Below are 19591 nucleotides of genomic sequence, written 5' to 3' on the forward strand. Positions count from 1 at the left end.
AAGAAGTAGTTTTATAGGTAAAATAAAATTTAAATTATTTTAGAAAGTGTAGACAGAGACTTAGAGAGAAATAGGACATCCAAACGACACATATTTGAATAATTGTAATTTAATATAAGAATAGAAGTAGCATTAAAAGGGCAAGTAGGGTAATGGTAACGGAATGGTTATTGATTAGGAGTGTTGCAGTCAATAGCCGTAGAGCAAAGACTAGCCGCCCATTGCACAATAACGCCAATATTTTCGTTGCTACCAACCACTATTGTAAGTCCTGGATAGCCGTCATAGCATCGATTTCCCATGTAGGTTATTTTCTGGCCACATTAAACAAAAGCCCATAAAACTTTTAACATGTTTAATTGGAAGGCGAATATTCTTTACAGCCCAATAAGTTTTAGGCCAGCCCTGGAGTAATAAAAGAAACACATACAAGGCTAGAGTTTTCAATCTTAAAGAAGCAACACAATGCATATTAAATATCCATCTAAAAATAAAAGCTTGAGTCTTGTTCGTGATTAAAGGTCTAGAGACAACATTAAATTAAAACTATCGGGTTTGTTATCAAACAAGCTCGATAAATAAAGTGGCTTCCTGATCAAATTCAGCATCTTTGAGACTCATTCTCATTTGATCAACCCCGTACGCTTTTCTAGGAAAACTTGACACAAGCCGATACTTCCTACCTACGTCCAGTTGACCTAACGAGTCAATGTATTTGAAAATAGCTTCTATTTTGTCTCTCCGTGAGAAAACACGCTGCTTCCTTTCTCCATTCGGAAACCGTATTAAAACCTGTAGAAAAAACAACATCTAAGAGCACACGAAATGCACGCATAAGTGATAACTTGTAATACAAATTACCTGGATATCTTGATTATTCTGGCTAGCATTTTCCTGACGTTGAGCTTTCTTTTTGGATTTCAATACTTTTTCCTAATTAAAAAAAAAGTAATGTGTTAAAAAGAAAACAAGTTTATATATAGTGCTAAATGAGATGGGTACGGTTGAGGTCTGGTTAGCATGCATATCCTGCATAGAAGTTATGACCTCTATACAAGTGATATGAGCGGTGGGGCTCGTAGAGTCGATTATAAAGGTTAACCTGATCGGCTTGGAGAGATGCGGAATAAGCAGCATCTTGTTCTTGTCTCAACCGAATATCATCCCTTCTCTTTTCTTCTTTTCTTGCCATCCTGCTATCAGGCACCAATCCTTGCTCCTCGAGCGTTGTTTGTAGTGTTTCGAGTAGTTCTTCAGGGGTCACTGGCCCTTCCAACTAAAGAAAAAGTACTTAAAACTACTAGTCTATAACATGTTGAAAGTCATCTAAAGTGTATACTTAATACTTGAAATAATATTAATTACCTTATTCATAAAAGCATCAAGCTAACTTATTAAGTGCAACACAACATGACGCATAAAGAGAGATTAGATATTGTTTTGACTTGTTAACTTATCTTACCCATTCATTTTGTCACCTCGATCTATAAGTCTAGATATCAAGATTTTGGTTCATGGTTCTAACGTACCTTTTGAACCACAACTAGGCTACCGTCCGAACCACAAGCCACAATGGCACAATATGGAAACATGGTTGGCCGAATAGTTGCGGCCAAATGCAAACCCTCAACACTACTGGCAACACCGCCCCACGACATGAAATTTGCATCAAGAAACTCCACCACCACCTCGGAACACAACGTACCCTTGCAAAAAGGTGGTGTAAACGGGTGGTCAGGTGAGTGCAAGTACAAGAACACAAACTTGTGTTCGTTTTGAGCCATGTTTAAGACCTCTTCGAATCTACATGCATAGAAGAACGGATGCGTGACACCAAACTGTTGCTCAAAACCGGCTAGGAAATCCCAATTGGGTTGTAAATTATTAGGAATGGACTGGTGATGGTTGCGGAGGGGAACGTTTGGTGGTGGAAACCGATGGTTAACCACGGCTAGCCCTTGATCGACGACTCTTGAAATGGTTCGTGGGAGGTTAACCACTCTGCGCACTAGTCTAGTGCATGAGGTTTCCAAGATGTCAAGTGGGTTAGACATTTTGGCTAGCTCGAGCCAGGGTGTGTGGTAGGACTAGAACCATATGTAGTGATTCACTTGGTGATTGAATTAAAAATCAAAAGTAACTTGGAATCCAATGTGGTAAAGTATGTTACTTTTTGACTATTTTGATCAATTAGAAATAGTCTCTGTCATCATTTTTGTTCTTTAATTGAACTTTAAACAAAGTGGATCTTATCAATTATGATTGTTTTTATGGGGACATCTTAAAATGATTCCTTTTTGCAAGAACCTTATCTTTTGTATAAATGAGGTACCAAGATTTGATCAATCAGATTGGACTAGGTGAGGATATACCCTTTAACCGTAACGAAACCAGCTAACCAATAAAATCGCACCGAAACAACTAAATCAAATTAACAACAAATAGTTCAATTTTGTTCTGGTTTTTAAGAAAAAAAATGATGAATTAACTTTCGGTTTCGGTTATACCTCATTCCTTCCATGTGTTGCATCAAACCAATCTTTGCAACCAAACCATCCCCGAACCTCATAAAACTATAAATTACATAAATAAAAAGAGTTAATGTTAAGTAATATATAGCACAATGTAAAGATAGAAATGTTAGAGAAAGAAACGTGTGATAATAAATGAATAAATTGGTTAATAAAGTTTTATGCTCAACGTGTCAAACCCAAATTTGTTATTTTATATATCAAACTTAAAATGAAAAACCAAAGCCTACTCATAACCAAACCAAACGCATTCGTAAGATAACAAAACCGATATAAATTGGTTCTCATGCATGGATAAATAGTGGTGTAGTCGGATTTTTTTTTCTTTGAGTTCAGAATTTTAGATGGACATACGACCAATTGTCTATCACTAACGTCCGAGTGTTACTGTCTCGTACGATTAAGCGGTTCGAGTCCAATCACATAATAGAAATAACAAAAATCAAATTAAAATGCAAAAAAATAATGTTATGGGCTTAAAAAGTTATTACTTTTAATTGAAACGGGAGTTAAGGTTCATTGTCAAGGTTTCCAAGGATTCGATGTAAAAGCTTCTACGGGTTCGACTTCAAACTTTCTACGGGTGCTACGTTGAAATACAAGAATATATAACACTAAAATATTTTATGTACGGGTTCGGTCGAATCTATTCCACTTTACTTGCGTACGCTCCTGCGGATAAACCAAAAATTCGGCTTTGGTTATGTTTGAATCCAAAACTACACCCTAAATTGTATAGGAGTTAAGCTTCAACCTTGATCTTATTATCGTGATTTCAAATATAGGGGTCATTTATAAGATGATCAATTTGCTTTTTTTTTTCTTTTTTCTGATAACACGATTTAACATGATGTAAAATCGTAAACACTTTACAAACGACTTTTAAATCATTTCACTCATTTAATTTGTTTATATTATTATTACTAGGTTAAGAACCCGTGTATTACACGGGTTGGACAATGAATATAATTGATAAATTTTTAAATATGTTATATGATTAAAATTATGTATTTCATATAATATTGAAAAATAAAAAGTTAATAAATCTCTAAATTACAAATAAGTTGCAAGTTTATATATACATATAAATTGCTACAGTTTTACCAAAACATTAACAAACCATACGTTATATAGCAACAAAGCATATACAAATCATATACAATTTTACTTTTGTTTGAACTAGTTGCTAGTTTCCCTAACAACAAAAAATAACCAAACTAACCATGATTAATACCCAACACTTTTCTCATTCATTCAGTTAGTCAATAGATCAAAAGAGAGAGAGAGAGAGAGAGAGAGAGAGAGAGAGAGAGAGAGAGAGAGAGGAAAGAAAGATTAGCTAAATTCATTTTAGCTCGATTTCAAAATAATAAGGCTTCTGTATTCATATATGCCACTCATATTGCTAATCAAAATACTGGACAATGAGTGTTCCGGTTCCAACCGGCCCATACGAAATTAGTCACTTTGACCTTCTACCCAACCCGCTTATGTTTTTTATTTTGTAAATAAGGTTTTTGGTCAAAATAACCTCTGATCAATTGGTTTCTACTCAACTCGCTAATGTTTCTTATCATGTTTTTATCATGGTAACATCCAAATTTGTCATTGACAAAGAGGATCTATTGCACGCAATTTGAAACAAAATATAAACCAAGGGTCAATATACTTTAAGTTTGTGAGAAGAGTAAATAAGTCATTTGAGCAATCATAATTAATAAAAGAGGTGGTGCAATGAACATGACTTTATAATATGAATCAAACTCCCTTAGTTGTAATCCATAATAAGGCTAGATAAGGAATGAATGAGATAATGATAAGTTTAGATAAGGAATGTTTTAAATCTATATTAAATTTTAATTTTAAATTAATAAATTTAATTAGAAATTATATGTTAAACATGAGAGTGCCACTTGGCAAATTATTATGTCAACTAAAGGGTTTGTGGTTCAACCAACATTTTTGTTTATTATAATAGTAAATTTATTTAATTTTCTTTTAAAGCGTTTTAAAAGTTAAAACATAATGCAAATCCATCAATCAATGTTTAAATATATGAAGCAAAAATTTTAATATTCACCTCATGAAAAATGTGATAAAATTATATCTTATTTTTCTTCATAACAACTGATATCAAAATCTTATGAGCACGCGAAGAGCGGGAGAGGGGGGCATAATGTTAGCATGCTCGTCTTGTGTCCTTCCTTTCCTATGACACCCCCCCCCCCCCCCCCTCCCTCTCTCCCTCTCTCTCTCTCTCACACATACACACACTCTTTGTGGTCATGGATTTCACTCATTTTCTCTGATCGTCACATCCTCCGCATCCATCGCCCCTCCCCGCATCTCTTCCATAGTTCCATGTGGTCCAAGAATGCGGGCAAACGCTCATGATGAGCATGGATGAGCATCCTCGTGCTCTAATGTGGGGAACCAAAATTTCTTTGATAGCATGATGGTATTTGAGTGGAAAATCTTATGATTGATCATTATATTTTATCTAAATTCCTGCTACAATCAAAACTGCTTTTAATCTTTTGACAATGGTTGATCTTGATTTGGCCAAGATTGTCAAGATTGGCATGAGGTGTATAAATCAAGTCATCATAATATTCTAAAATTGAACATACATCTGTATGCTTTTCAATGCCAATCCTATTTAGAGGGTTAGAATGATCATATTTAAATACATAAAAGCACATGTCACAATACCATCAAATATTTTTTTTTAAGTGATTATCCATTATGAAAACTTCCAATATTAATATTGGCCCGTTAACTAATTGAGCAGCCGGTTTTATGACTAACTAGGTTTTTAAAACACTGATTATAACAATAATATCATTCTAGATTGCCGTATCCTAAACCTAAAAAGCAACTATTACACCTTCAAACTAAATTATTTGTATCAACTTGTATCTTATGCATCAAAAGATGTACATTGCTTAGGATGTTGCAGAATCTTAAAACTAAAATATACCCTAGGCACTTGATTTCACCATAGTGTGAGAATAAATTCTACCAAAGGGAATGGCACCTTTACAAAAAGTAACAATGAGTGACACTTTTTGAAAAGAATGGAGACCAAACAAAGAAGACTATATGACTCTTAGTGGAAAGCATTATTGTCTACTGTTAAAGCTTGATTGTTTCTCCAGAGAATAAACTTTAAGTGCAAGGAAACTACTCAAGACTTGTGCATTATGCATTATATATTGCATAGTAGTTTTTTTAATGTTTGTATTAGAAAAACAAGAAAGATTAAAAAAGGATATTTAGCACTTGTCGTCTTTTCAGATAGTGGAATCCCACAGGCTCAAAGTAGTTTTTATAATATGCTTAAAGGCTTTGAGTTTTGACAAAACAATGTAGTACAAGCATGCATGCACAAGGTACTACCATCATGTTAGCATGCGCATTGTCTCACTTCTTTTATATTATACTTGCACTCATTTTCATTCAAATCTACAAACCTTAGTTGGTCTAACCAGGGGCGGACCCACGTACATCCGATCGGGGTCTCGAGACATCAATGTTTCTGAAAATTACATAGAGACGGTATATTAAATTTTGTATGAACCTCATAAAAATTAATACTTGGAATCCATACTATTAAAACTGAACTGGTCTAGTGGAAAATCCCTTACTTTTTCTTTGAGAGATTGCAAGTTCAAGCCCACCATACTATGTTTTTGTTGTTTTTTTTATATATCCTAGTCAATATTAGTTATTTAGTTAGGATATTTGTGTTTTTCTTTAGTTTCTCCCATATAGTCATTATCACCCTATAACATATATAATGGCAACATGAGTTTTGCATATTATTTTATTATTTATCTTGTGTATGTATATATTATAATTAATCATTTATTTGTGTTAAAGTTATTTTTTCAGGTTTTGGTCATGTATGTAAGACTATATATATAGCTTTCTTTTATGTTTTCGAGTATGAATAAAAATAAGTTAAAAGTCAAATCTAGATCCTTTCTACTTACTCGTTTCCCATGACACCATATTTTCGTGTTTTATTATGTTCCTCGCCTCGACCCGACCCGAATAACGAACGACCCGAAAATTTTGTAAACCGAAAAAATTGGGACCCCGGTGACAAAAAATCCTAGGTCCGCCACTGGGTCTAACACGCCACTTATATGCTAAATCATTTTCTAATGGTGTTAGTTCAATATTAACTTAATAGTAATTTATACAATTATTTTTCTTGCTACAAATTTAGGTTGTACGTAAGGAATAAGCAATATGGTTTATATACAGGAGAGAGGGGAGGCTCGGAGGGTGTGCGAGCCGCACCATCGGCAAGGGCACAAGCTTTTTTATACATATTACATATATATGTTTTTTTGTGTTAAAAATAAGGTTATTTGCAATGTTTTATGAGATAATTACATGCTCAGAATAGTTTATGTTTATAATAAATCTGTCGATAAAAATTTTATCCATGTACATTAGCGAATAAAAAAATTTCTTTAAAGCATACGGGTCTTTTTATATTGGCTCGGCCGAGGTATTTAAATTCTCGGAGACGATCCTGTTTATATATGTGTTTCATATATTAGAAGGCCATCATAACCTTGTCATTTATAGTTATGTTGTATTTATATTATTAGTTTTTAAGATTAAACTTATGTATTTTCGGATTAGAAACATGTACAAGACCGATTGATGGTTGGGATAGTTAAAATATTAACGATGGGTTAATAATTAGCAGTTTATTGTAACTGCTAACAGTTCAACTGTTTGATTTCTTGGTGATCAAATACGACACCAAGTTCTATTATAATATCGATTTGAATTCTAGAACCACAATATGTTATTCAAATCAACATACACTTTGTTGTTGTGATATTTATTAAAGCAATGTTGTAAAACTCGTTAGGGGGTTCCTAGGCGGCTGACTCCCTTGTAAGGAGTACTCGAAGTACTCGGACATGATAAATATAACATAAATTAATTATTGGATATCATGTATATGTTAAGATAAGCATAATTCATACCAAAATAAGCATAATACATATGAAAAAAAAAATTCAAAAAATTCATGTTTTGTTGTTATTTTAAATTTTTTACGGAAAAAAAAAGTAACAAAAGAATAATTTTTTTTAATTAATAAATTGTGGCCGAGTTGACCTTGGACGCCGAGTAATCCCGAGTACTCCGACTAATTTTGACCGAGTTGGACCTTGGCGAGTAATAGTGGCCGAGTTGGAAAAGGCGGCAAGGTTGATGTCCGAGGACCTTGAAATCACCGATTCCAAGGCCTTGGAATCCGACTTTTACAACACTGCATTAAAGTGGTATCAAAGCGCAAGGGAAGATCCATAAGAACCGCATAGCACACAGACATTTCACATACACACACAATGGAAGGAAAGCAACCGGAGATGAGGAATTGTTACTGTTGCATAGAACAAGGACATTTATTGCAGAATGTCGCATAAAGTTTCTTTTGATGCTTAGAGATGTGATTTTGATCCCTCATACTTGCTTTGCGGCTAAATCATAACATTTTCTGGGTTGCAGCAATACATAACTAATTGTCTTTCGGATCTATAAGGTTGTGGTGACGAACGTGCACATAGTATACATCCTAGATTCTATGCAACTTGGCGTAGCAGTATTAGAGGACGGTTAGTCATGTGAGACATATCTTTAGGTCTCAGCTTGCAACCTTTGTTACAATCATGATGGTGGTGTAATCCTCTTCTTTGACAATAAAAGTAGTTAGCCTCAATGTGGATTAATTGCCCATGTGTCATTCCTTTATTGATTGCGTGAAGATCCTTATATAAGTACATATTTAGTAATGGAATTTTGAAAGGTTATAGCCTCACCTGATCAACATCCGGGTTGGTTACTTAACGAGATATAGATGACGCGTTTTTTAACAAAATCGGTAGCATCCTATCGCAACGTGGGGTCCTAAATACTGGTATAAGTTTAAATCAAAAGGTCACGAGGAACAATACTGATAATTCCACAAGTTTATTTTTATATATCTTTAATTTAGAGAAGTGTGGACCATGACACAGCTAGCAGCGAACAATTGTTTTGCTGACTGAAAATAGTAAGAGATCTGACCATGTTTGACCATGACATCAATATTTGTTACTCTTGATGTCATGGTAATCAAAGGGAAAGCAACGGTATACAATAACTAATTTTGTATTTGGAACTTTTGTCTTTATATTATCTTCTAAAGCACAAAATAATTCTTAAAAGTATTGCAACTTCTTTTCATATTGATCAACAATGTGAGCCGGGGCTCTCCCTAATCTCACAACTAATTTTTAATTCTCTTCTATTCAGTTTTTATCGTAACCGGGTTAAAACCCGCCGTACTGATGCAGCACAACGACGCGAACTCGGTAGGCATCCGCTAAGTTCGTTACGATATCGGCACTAAATCAAAGAATAAATTTGTAAACGTCCAAAATGTTATCGGACACGTACAACTTATGATCAAAATGACACGAATTTGGTCGGTGTCAGATATATATGCTCGTTAAGGTACCAGTAGTAAACCCAAAAGTAAGTTAGTAGATGCCCGTAATAGTAGCAGCACTCATGTAACTTATTATATAAATATATAGGGAAAAATTACCAAAATAAACAATTTTGACCAAAAATTTCTAAAATAAGCATGTCTAATTTATCCTACATCTATCCAATCATTGAATTTTTGTTCAATAAATAAGTGAAACGTCAGCGAAGCCGGCTAAGTGTAAGGCCCCATTACCGGTGCCCTACATTGGACGTTGGATTTACTCATAATAGCAGTTCGAAATATCAGAGTTAATTAAAACTTTCGCGGAACATAAAACTTCAACCAAATATATATTACACAACCTTCATATCTTGTCTTAACAAACATTCATTATTATTTAAACATAAAACTTAATCTTTAAAAACATCATAACATTTCCTTGAGATGTCAGTATCTTCAATTTCATGCCATGTGTCCTCATCAAGCGAGCTGCCTCATTCTACTCACCTGCGTGCATACTAAAAGTCAGCTACGCTGAGTGAGTTCTAATTAATCACATATCATACAATACGTACACTTACCTTCACTATGCATCCGAATATACATAATAATTACTTTACTATTTTACTTTCATTACATAATTTCATACATACATACATACATGCATACATGCATACATACATACATACATACTTTATTACTTTCATACCATATATTTACTGTCCTTTCTATCTCGGATATTATTAGGGTCTGATCCCTTCCTTTTATATCTCAGATATTATTAGGGTCTGATCCCTCTTTCCTTTGTCTATCTCAGATATTATTAGGGTATGATCCCTTTCTTGTCTATCTCAGATATTATTAGGGTCTGATCCTTTTATACTTCTCTATCTCAGATATTATTAGGGTCTGATCCCTTTCTTCTTTATCTCAGATATTATTAGGGTCTAATCGCTCTTTCTTCATCTTCGTGCATACTGTCTTTACATACCCATAACATACATACTTTCTTTAATCATTCATACATATTCATATAGTGTACATGTATTTATCATACACATTCATCTATCATATAACTACCTCCCTTGATAGCACGTGCAATATCCGAAGATCGTTCACGTACCGACAAGCTTTCATTCACATTTAAGACATACGTACATAACATATAAACCATACAAGGCATACACTTACCAGTTAAGGTAAGTGTATTAACTATCACATTGAGTATGCACACAGCCCCGAAAACATAACAAGGAAATGGGGTTAGAAACTCACCTGAATGCGGTTACGTTTACCGTTTATGGTTATTCCCTTCTTGAGCTGTGCACGGCTAACTGTATAATAATTACTTGTATCAATTAACTATTTCTACTCATATCGTATTTCTATCTTTATGTAACCCACAACGAACAGGGGTCCAGGGGCAGCGCCCCTGGCAGCGGGGTTCTAGGGGCGGCAGCCCCTAGCGGGGTCCAAGGGGCAGAGCCCCTGGCTGGGGTCGAGCTGCCAGGTCAGCTTGGAAAAATTTTATTTCCATTAACTGTCTTAACACATTTTCCATTAGAATTTTAAATTATTTTCTAATTCGCTAACTCAATCTCTATAACGAATTAAGCCTAATTCGTTAGCTAATTCGTTATCTTTTATGATCTAATTCGTTAACTGATTCGTTAGTCTGGTTCGTTATCTTAACATAGCGAATGGTGAGTAACGAACTGCTGATTCGTTATCCTATCTTGGTCTGGTTCGCCATCTGGTTCGTTACCTCAGCGTAACAAATTGGACAAGTAACGAATCCCTTGATTCGTTGTCTTAACACAACGAACTGGGTGAGTAACGAATCACTTGATTCGTTGTCTTAATCCTTCCATCATAACGAACTAGAATATGTTCTTATCCAGACTTTGACAAAGTCAAAATTACCAAGACCACTAACAGTCAACAGATATTAGATTTCCAATTAAATCCTCATATCGCGATGAATCGACGCGAATCTGGTATCACTGAGATCGAAAAACCAGCGCCAACAAACCCCAACTATCCAAACATCTAAATATTGTGTTTCTAATGGTGCGATTGGGGTGCATAGGTTCGGTTCATTTGAACAATCAATTAACCCATCAAATATCAACGAATTTCAGTGAGGTTTGTTGCATTAGGTTCGTTTTTACCGTAATAACATAGATCTAAGATCCCTAGACGTAAACCGGACCTAAACGAACAAGTGCTTGATATAAGTGTACCTTAAACAAGTCGGTTTACAAACACGAGCTGGTCTTGAGGTAGGTTTCGGCTCGTCTAACACTATCAAGCTCGGGTTCTCAACTTCGGATCTTGACTCGGGATTTAGAATGATGTGTGTGTTTTTGATGATGTAGGCTATGGTGTAGAGATGGATAAAATGAAAAGGATTAGGGTTTAAGGGTATTTATACTCCCTTAAGCCCATGGATCTAAGGCCCATTCCATCTTTTATTCTATTTTTTTAAAGTCCAAGCCCAACCGTGTACAGTTTATTATCTAAACCGATAAACGAAACAATATAAAATAAACAAAATTTATTTTATTATTATAACCAAAAGTAGGATGTTACACTAAGCCTTAGCCGGCACTTTATGGGCCCAAAATTTGGTAAAAAGTAAATGAGACCAACTTTTAGCCTATAAAATTTCGACACCTGTCAAAGACGACTAAACTTAGTTTACATCTCTAGTTATTTAGCCGACATTCTTGACTCTTAGACGGCTTCCGTACATTCCTTCATAGTCGGCTCCAATTCGGCTTGTAGCTTAAAGTTTCACTTAGCCGGCTTCTTTTTTTTTCTTTTAACCGTCTAATTTTAGCCGCCAAAGTTTAAATATTTACCTAACCAATTAAATACTTAGCCAAAATTTTGTTTTTCTCTCTTAGTCGTCTTTTTAGCCGCCATATTAAATACTTTAACTTAGGGGTGTTCAAGAAATCCGAAATCCGAAAAAAACCGAAATCCGAACCGAAATCAAAACCCAAATAAACCTATCCGAATTCTTATTCGTATTTTCGGATCGGATCAATCCGAATATCCGAATAACTAATTCGGATTCGGATCGGATTTAGATATGGAATTTTAAAAAATTCGGATTGTTCGTATTATTCGGATATCAGTTTAATGGAAATAAAATACATGTTTTTAGTGGTATTTTCTAGTTTTGTATATTTATTAGACTATTATTTGAATTCTGAACTTTAAATTTGTGTTAAGAGTAATACGTATTTTCCATTTTGTATGTTTATTGTGATTATAAACTATTAAATGTTAGGAACAAAAAATAAAGAAATTTTTTAGGTTTATTTCGGATTATTCGGATAATTTCGTATTATTCAGATATTATCCGAATCCCGATCTGAATTGAATTCGGATCAGATAAGGATATTCTTAATTCGTATCGGATCAGATTTCTGATAGAGTCTAAAAATGTTCAAATCCGAATAATCCGAACCGAATAAACCAAATAATCCGTTATCTGATCCGATGAACACCCCTTAACTACAAAATTAAATATTTGGCCGGCTCACATTTTATTTCTCTCTCTTAATCGTCTTCAGTTTCTCTCTTAGCAGTCATGTTTTAGCCGCCAAAGTTAAATATTTTTTCTTACCTAATTAAATACTTAGTTCGGTTTCATTTTTTATTTACTATTATCTGTCTTCCTTTTTTGTTTTTCCCTAATAGTCAACATGTTTTATCCACCGAAATTAGATAATTTTTACCTACCTAATAAAACACTTTGTCACAACTTGGTGACGTGGACTTGTTACGGCTAATACATGTCGACAAGAGGAAAAAAAAAAGACGGCAAATAGTAAAAAAAATGAAAGTGGGCTAAGTGTTTTATTAAGTAAAAATATTTAACTTTGGCGGCTAAACATGACAGCTAAGAGAAAATGAATACGACTAAGAGAGAAATAAAATGCGAGCCGGCTAAATATTTAATTTGGTACTTAAAGTATTTAATATGAAGCCTAAATGTAGACCCCTAAAAGAGAAAAACAAGAAAGCCAGTTAAGTATTTAATTGGGTATGTAAATAGTTTAAACTTTGCCGGCTAAAATTAGACAGCTAAAAGAAAAAAAAAAGTCGGCTAAGTGAAGATTTAGCCTACAAGATGCCTGATTAAAATATTTAAAAACCCAAATAATAAATTTTTCAAATTAAAATATTTAAAAACAAAACAACTAAATGATAAAAAAAATCATCATCATCGTACTTAGTATATCCCACCAATAGCAAAGTTATGCCAGGGTCTGAGGAGAGTAAGATGTAGGCAGCCTTATCTCTACCCCATAGGGATAGAGTGACTTCTTCCGGTGACCCTCGACTCGATAGTAGTTTTGTATCACGCCTTGGACATAAGGCACATAGAACTCAATCATCGGGACACCGGCTGATTGGTGCATGTACCCTTGTCTTTCGGCTATCAACGCCACCACATGATACCTGATTAACTGTGACACCCGGTAAATTTCTCAATCCTATAAACTAAGTAATCAACCTAATAATTAGGTGATTGTAAATATCGAGCGCGCCATGTTAGTCAGCGCGTGCATTTGTTATGTGCGCCCTGCGCGAGCGCGCCATGTTAGTCAGCGCGTGCATTTGTTATGTGCGCCCTGCGCGAGCGCGCCATGATAGTCAGCGCGTGCATTTGTTATGTGCGCCCTGCGCGAGCGCGCCATGTTAAGAACCAGCGTGAGCATATGTTATATGCGCCATGCGCGAATGTTTTGGCTTTATGTTTTCATGTACCTTAACGTTATGATGTCTAATGGGTTGACCGTCACGCATGATGCTAAGGCGGGTGCACCCTAAATCGTTTATGCGCGTGCGGAAGGGAACTAACCTCCCCGCATGGCGGGAACATTGAGAGCTAGTTTGTCTGAAGCTCCAAGATGGAATTGACTTCAACATAACTGATCACTATGTTGAAATACCAAGACCACCTGGAGAATCTACAAATGAAACTCAATGTCCCTGACTGCGAGAAGGTCACGCACCTACCCGCAGCAAAGAAATGTCCTTCACGCAGAAAGCTATGCGCACAAAGTAATACGCGCAGAACACTTAGTCTATTCTCCAGTTGTAAGGAGATTACTCCCGCCCAAAAAGAAACGGTAGCGTGTTTCAGAGATTTTCCACTTCTTACTGTACACTGACAAAGTACCTGAAAAAGCACACTGTAACATGAAAAGTCAACTGTCAGCCACCCTACTCCCACCAACCACAGACCTGCATGTCCTGACCAAATCAAAATCAAAATCTTTTATCCACTACTCCACTTTTAAATAAATAATAATAATTTCCATACTTTATCATCATTACCCCTAGATATGAAAAGATTACAATCCCCTAGAGCAAGGGATTGTGTTCCCTTGAGTTTGCCTATAAATATGTAACCTAAATTATCATCACCAAAACACACTTCAAACTTCTCTCTTAAGAACTGCAACTTGCACTAATCATCTCCCAAGCATCCGTTGTTTTCGTTTCCGATCCTGTTACCAGGTAAGCCTAGAATATAACCTTGAGATCTGCTTTCCAACCCTTATATTCTCCTAATTCTTGATCTTAATATATATACTTGTTATTTAATCGTATTCTAGACCTTCGATTCCGAGGCCAACACCAAGAAAACCCGAATCTCGATTAATCCCTTAACAAGAACCACAGGTGAGTCTCACAGCCCCTATTCTCGCTGTTTTCACTGTTTTTAAACTGTTTTCGGGGCGAGGGACACGTACTTAAATAATGTTTTATCATGGTATACTTACAAGCTATGCAAGCGATTATGTGTTTAAATTATATTTCATGATGAGCAATGCGAACGGTTATCTAAGGTTTTCGATGTGCGTGCGCTAGAACTCGAGTAAGTGATCACTTTACCATTGGAACTCTAAGGGTAGGGACTGCTGGTTTGATCCACCCACTCGTAGGGGTCGCACCTCTTTGCATGGACGAGTGCCTAGTATGGTCATGGGGCAGTACTATGGGTTTGAGCCCGCTCGTAGGGGTCGCGCCTCTTTGCATGGACGAGCGCCTTGTTTTCCGGCACAACGTCCGCGCGTAACCCGCGGGACGGAATTATTGATTAGCTCGTAGTGGCAGCGCCACTTTGCATGGACGAGCACATTTTCCTGAAACGTTCGCGCGTAACCCGCGGGACGGTATTACTTATTTTAGCTCGTAGTGGCAGCGCCACTTTGCATAGACGAGCACAGTTCCCAGAAATGTTCGCGCGTAACCCGCGGAACGATTTTATCAGAATATGTTGATAGAACCATGTTTTACCAAGCATGTGTTTTAATGATGCTATCAGAATTATGTTTCAGAATGATTTGTATCAAGATTATGATACAATACGATTTATCAAGTTACTAAAACTTGTGAACTCACTCAGTTTATACTGATTCAAATGTTTTTACGTGTCTTTCAGGAGATAATTAGGTAGCGCATGGAGTCACACTTAGAGCACCTCACGCTGAACATCTAAAACTAGCTTTTTGGAAGATTTTAGTTCTATCCCTTCGATGCGCGTGGTTGTTCCCGCCGCGCAAGGGGATATGGCATGGAAATCTTCAACAGTTTTTATACTTGGATGTTTTTATGTAATTTTTAAACAATGTAATGTATTTGTATTAAACATTTCATGCGCAATGAAAATCTTTGAATGTTTGCAATGGCCCGTGCTTAATTATCAATCCCCACTCGCGCGTGCCCGGCTGTTTTCGCCGCTCAGGGCCGGGTGTGACAGATTGGTATCAGAGCGCTGGTTATAGCGAACTAGGAAAAGAAGTTTTAACCTAGACTATAACCGTTGGGGGAAATCGCATGAAATATTTTTCAAAGAAAATATTTTCAAAAGAAACTATACACACACTTAGGAACACGGGTCACACAGTGTCTAGTAAATAATGATAACATTATGTGCTCAGAATACATGCGCTAAGATTGATATGTTTTCACTCTTTTAAAGCGAGAATGCCTCCAACTAAAGCCAAGGGAATTACCATGACACCCGAAGAACTCGCGAAAATAATCGCGCAAGCAATCGCAACACATGAGGCCAGCAAGGCCGAATCAAGTCAGGGTCGTCAGAATGAGACCCCAGAACCCGAATCAGGAGCCTTGGACAAAGGATGCTCCTACAAGACATTCATGGCCTGTAAGCCTTGGCCATTCAAGGGTATCGAAGGGGCCATTGGGCTCTACAACTGGATTGACAAGATGGAGACAGTTCTCTCCATTAGCGGATGTAGTGAGAACCAGAAGGTCCTTTACGCGACCTGCATGTTCCAAGAAGCAGCTTCGTCTTGGTGGAAGCTTCAAGTGAAAACCTTGGGGCGAGAAGTTGCTCTTCACAAGACCTGGGAGGAACTGAAGGAAATGTTGATGAGAAAGTTCTGCTCTCGCGCAGAAATTCAGAACCTACAACAGGAATTCTGGAACCACACCATGGTAGGAACGGATATCGACGCCTACAACAACCGGTTCAACGAGCTTTGCCAGTTGGTGCCAGACATGGCAAACACGGAGGAAAAGAAGATCGAGAGGTATATCTTTGGGCTACCTCCTGTTGTTAGGGTTCCGCTCAACGCCGCAGCGCCTCCAACCTTTGATGAGGCGGTAGCGCGGGCCATCACCCTTACAAGGGATACGGTCCGTGCGGGTATGTTAACTACGCGCGGAATCGAGCAGCGAACCTCTGATCCCAAGAGGAAGTGGAACTCTCACCACCGAGGGTCCGACTCCAAGCAGCCACCGTTCAAGAAGCAGGAGAGCTTAAGGGCTTACGCGATCCAAGCCGCGGGGCCATCAAGGAGAGGATACAGCGGGCCTCGCCCATGGTGCAACAAATGCAAGTATCACCACGAGGGTGAATGCGCAAGAATCGAATGTGCCAAATGTGGCAGACCAGGGCACAAGACGATGAATTGCCGTGTCAGAGAAGCTGGAGCGAGCGACAACTGCTACGCATGCGGGAAGCCAGGGCATTTTAGTCGGGATTGCCCGCAAAAGGGAAACCAAGCTCGCGGAAGAGCTTTTGTGATCGGCGCAGGCGAAGCTAAAGAAGAGCCGAATGTGGTAACCGGTACGTTTTTGCTTAACGGACATTTTGCATCTGTCTTATTTGATACTGGCGCTGACCTAAGTTTTATATCCGCTGAGTTTAAAGACTCCCTAGGCCTAGCAACCAGTAGGCTAGACACACCTTATACTATAGAACTAGCCAATGGTAGGCAGTTATGCGCAAACGAAAGAACTGAACAATGTGTAATAGTCATGGGAGGTCACGGGTTCAATATTAACTTGTTGCCAATAGACTTGGGAAGTTTTGACATTGTGATAGGTATGGATTGGTTAGTCGAGAACCACGCGGAAGTTATTTGCCATGAGAAGCAGGTTCGGGTCCCACTGTTGAACGGAGAAACCTTGGTGATTCAAGGGGAAAGAAGGGGAGTTGCGACGAAACTAATTTCGTGCCTAAAGGCGCGTAAGTGCCTAAGGAAAGGGTGCTACGCCTTCCTGGCGCATGTCGTAGAGAAGAAAGGAGATGAGCGAAGAATTGAAGACTTACCAGTAGTGCGCGAATTTCCAGAAGTTTTTCCTGAAGATTTGCCCGGATTACCGCCGCCGCGACAAGTCGAGTTTCGTATTGATTTGGTCCCAGGAGCTGCGCCAGTAGCTCGAGCGCCTTATCGACTAGCTCCATCTGAGATGCAAGAGCTATCCAATCAGTTACAGGAACTATTGGATAAGGGTTTCATACGCCCAAGCTTTTCACCTTGGGGAGCTCCAGTACTGTTTGTTAAGAAGAAGGATGGTTCGTTCCGGATGTGTATTGACTATAGGGAGCTGAACAAGCTGACAGTCAAGAATCGGTACCCCTTACCGAGGATTGACGACTTATTTGACCAGTTGCAAGGATCCAGTTATTATTCGAAGATAGATCTACGGTCCGGATACCACCAACTTAGGGTCCATGAGGAAGATGTGTCGAAAACAGCCTTCCGAACTAGATACGGCCATTATGAGTTCTTAGTGATGCCTTTCGGGCTAACTAATGCGCCGGCTGTATTCATGGATCTGATGAACCGCGTGTGCAAACCATACTTGGACAAGTTTGTGATTGTATTTATAGATGATATTCTGATTTATTCTCGGACCAAGGCCGAGCATCAGCAACACCTGAGATTGATTTTGGAATTGTTGAGGAAAGAAAAGTTGTATGCGAAGTTTTCCAAGTGCGAGTTTTGGCTTAGAGAAGTTCACTTTCTCGGTCACGTTGTAAACGAGAAAGGAATACACGTTGATCCTTCCAAAGTCAAGGCCATCGAAAACTGGGAAGCGCCAAAAACCCCAACTGAGGTGAGGCAATTCCTAGGACTAGCTGGCTACTATCGACGCTTCATTGAGAACTTCTCCAAGATAGCTCTACCTCTGACCGCGCTAACTCAGAAAGACAAGAAGTTTGTTTGGGGCGAAAATCAGGAAGCAGCGTTTCAAATGTTGAAACAGAAGTTATGTAGTGCGCCAATTTTGTCTCTGCCCGAGGGGACGGACGACATCGTCGTTTACTGTGACGCTTCACATCAGGGACTCGGATGTGTCCTTATGCAGCGAGACAAAGTCATAGCGTATGCCTCGCGCCAACTTAAGACCAATGAAAAGAACTACACAACGCATGATCTGGAACTTGGAGCGGTTGTCTTCGCGCTAAAGATTTGGCGCCATTACCTCTATGGTACAAAGTGTGTAATCTTTACGGATCACAAGAGCCTTCAACATATATTTGATCAAAAGGATTTAAACATGAGGCAACGAAGATGGGTTGAATTGTTGAACGATTATGATTGTGAAATAAAGTATCACCCTGGAAAGGCGAATGTGGTAGCAGACGCGCTAAGTAGGAAGGAGCGAATAAAAACACTACGAGTCAAGGCTCTAAGGCTGACCATTCGCGCAGATCTCTTTACCAGCATCCGAGACGCTCAGCAAGAAGCTTTGAAACCAGAGTTTGCTAAAAACGAATCCCTTGGGGGTATGATTAAGAATTTGGAACTTAAGAACGGCAATCTATATTTCGCTAACCGCATATGGGTCCCTCTCAAGGGAGGATTGCGTGAGCGAGTATTAAACGAGGCTCACAAGACGCGGTATTCCGTACATCCTGGCGCAGACAAGATGTACCAAGATGTTAAAGCGCTGTATTGGTGGCCCAATCTTAAAGGCGCCATCGCGACGTATGTCAGTAAGTGCCTGACGTGTTCAAAAGTAAAGGCTGAATATCAGAAGCCGTCGGGGTTACTTCAGCAGCCAGAAATTCCCATGTGGAAGTGGGAACAAATCTCTATGGACTTCATCACCAAACTGCCAAGGACACCTGGGGGTTATGACACGATCTAGGTTATTGTAGATCGGCTAACTAAGTCAGCGCACTTCCTGCCGATCAAGGAAACCGATAAGATGGAAAAGTTAGCCCGATTGTATATTCGAGAAGTAGTTTCAAAACATGGAGTCCCAG

The 19591-nt window shown here is 38.0% G+C and overlaps 1 protein-coding gene across 1 annotated transcript; it reads right to left on the minus strand.

Moving 5' to 3' along the window:
• Positions 1-424: 424 nt before the first annotated feature.
• Positions 425-2065, minus strand: LOC143603739 (plant UBX domain-containing protein 10-like). Its single transcript, XM_077080454.1, has 4 exons — positions 1530-2065; positions 1103-1276; positions 862-933; positions 425-792 (listed from the first exon to the last, which is right to left on the minus strand). Exons 1-4 carry the CDS (start codon positions 2052-2054, stop codon positions 562-564), a joined length of 1002 nt encoding a protein of 333 aa, XP_076936569.1. The 5' UTR covers positions 2055-2065; the 3' UTR covers positions 425-561.
• Positions 2066-19591: the final 17526 nt, after the last annotated feature.

Source organism: Bidens hawaiensis, unplaced genomic scaffold (genome assembly GCF_021521415.1).
Source record: "Bidens hawaiensis isolate Kalapana, Puna unplaced genomic scaffold, B.hawaiensis_p1.1 tig00062590_1, whole genome shotgun sequence".
Classification (NCBI taxonomy): domain Eukaryota; kingdom Viridiplantae; phylum Streptophyta; class Magnoliopsida; order Asterales; family Asteraceae; genus Bidens; species Bidens hawaiensis.

What these genes read in the sequence shown, in the direction of transcription:
- LOC143603739 (XM_077080454.1), bottom strand. Translation starts at nt 2,054, where the DNA reads ATGTCTAACCCACTTGACATCTTGGAAACCTCATGCACTAGACTAGTG. An exon ending in GCCTAGTTGTGGTTCAAAAG is followed by an intron (nt 1,277 to 1,529) that starts GTACGTTAGAAC and finishes CTTTTTCTTTAG; the next exon opens with TTGGAAGGGCCAGTGACCCC. An exon ending in CATCTCTCCAAGCCGATCAG is followed by an intron (nt 934 to 1,102) that starts GTTAACCTTTAT and finishes TTTTTTAATTAG; the next exon opens with GAAAAAGTATTGAAATCCAA.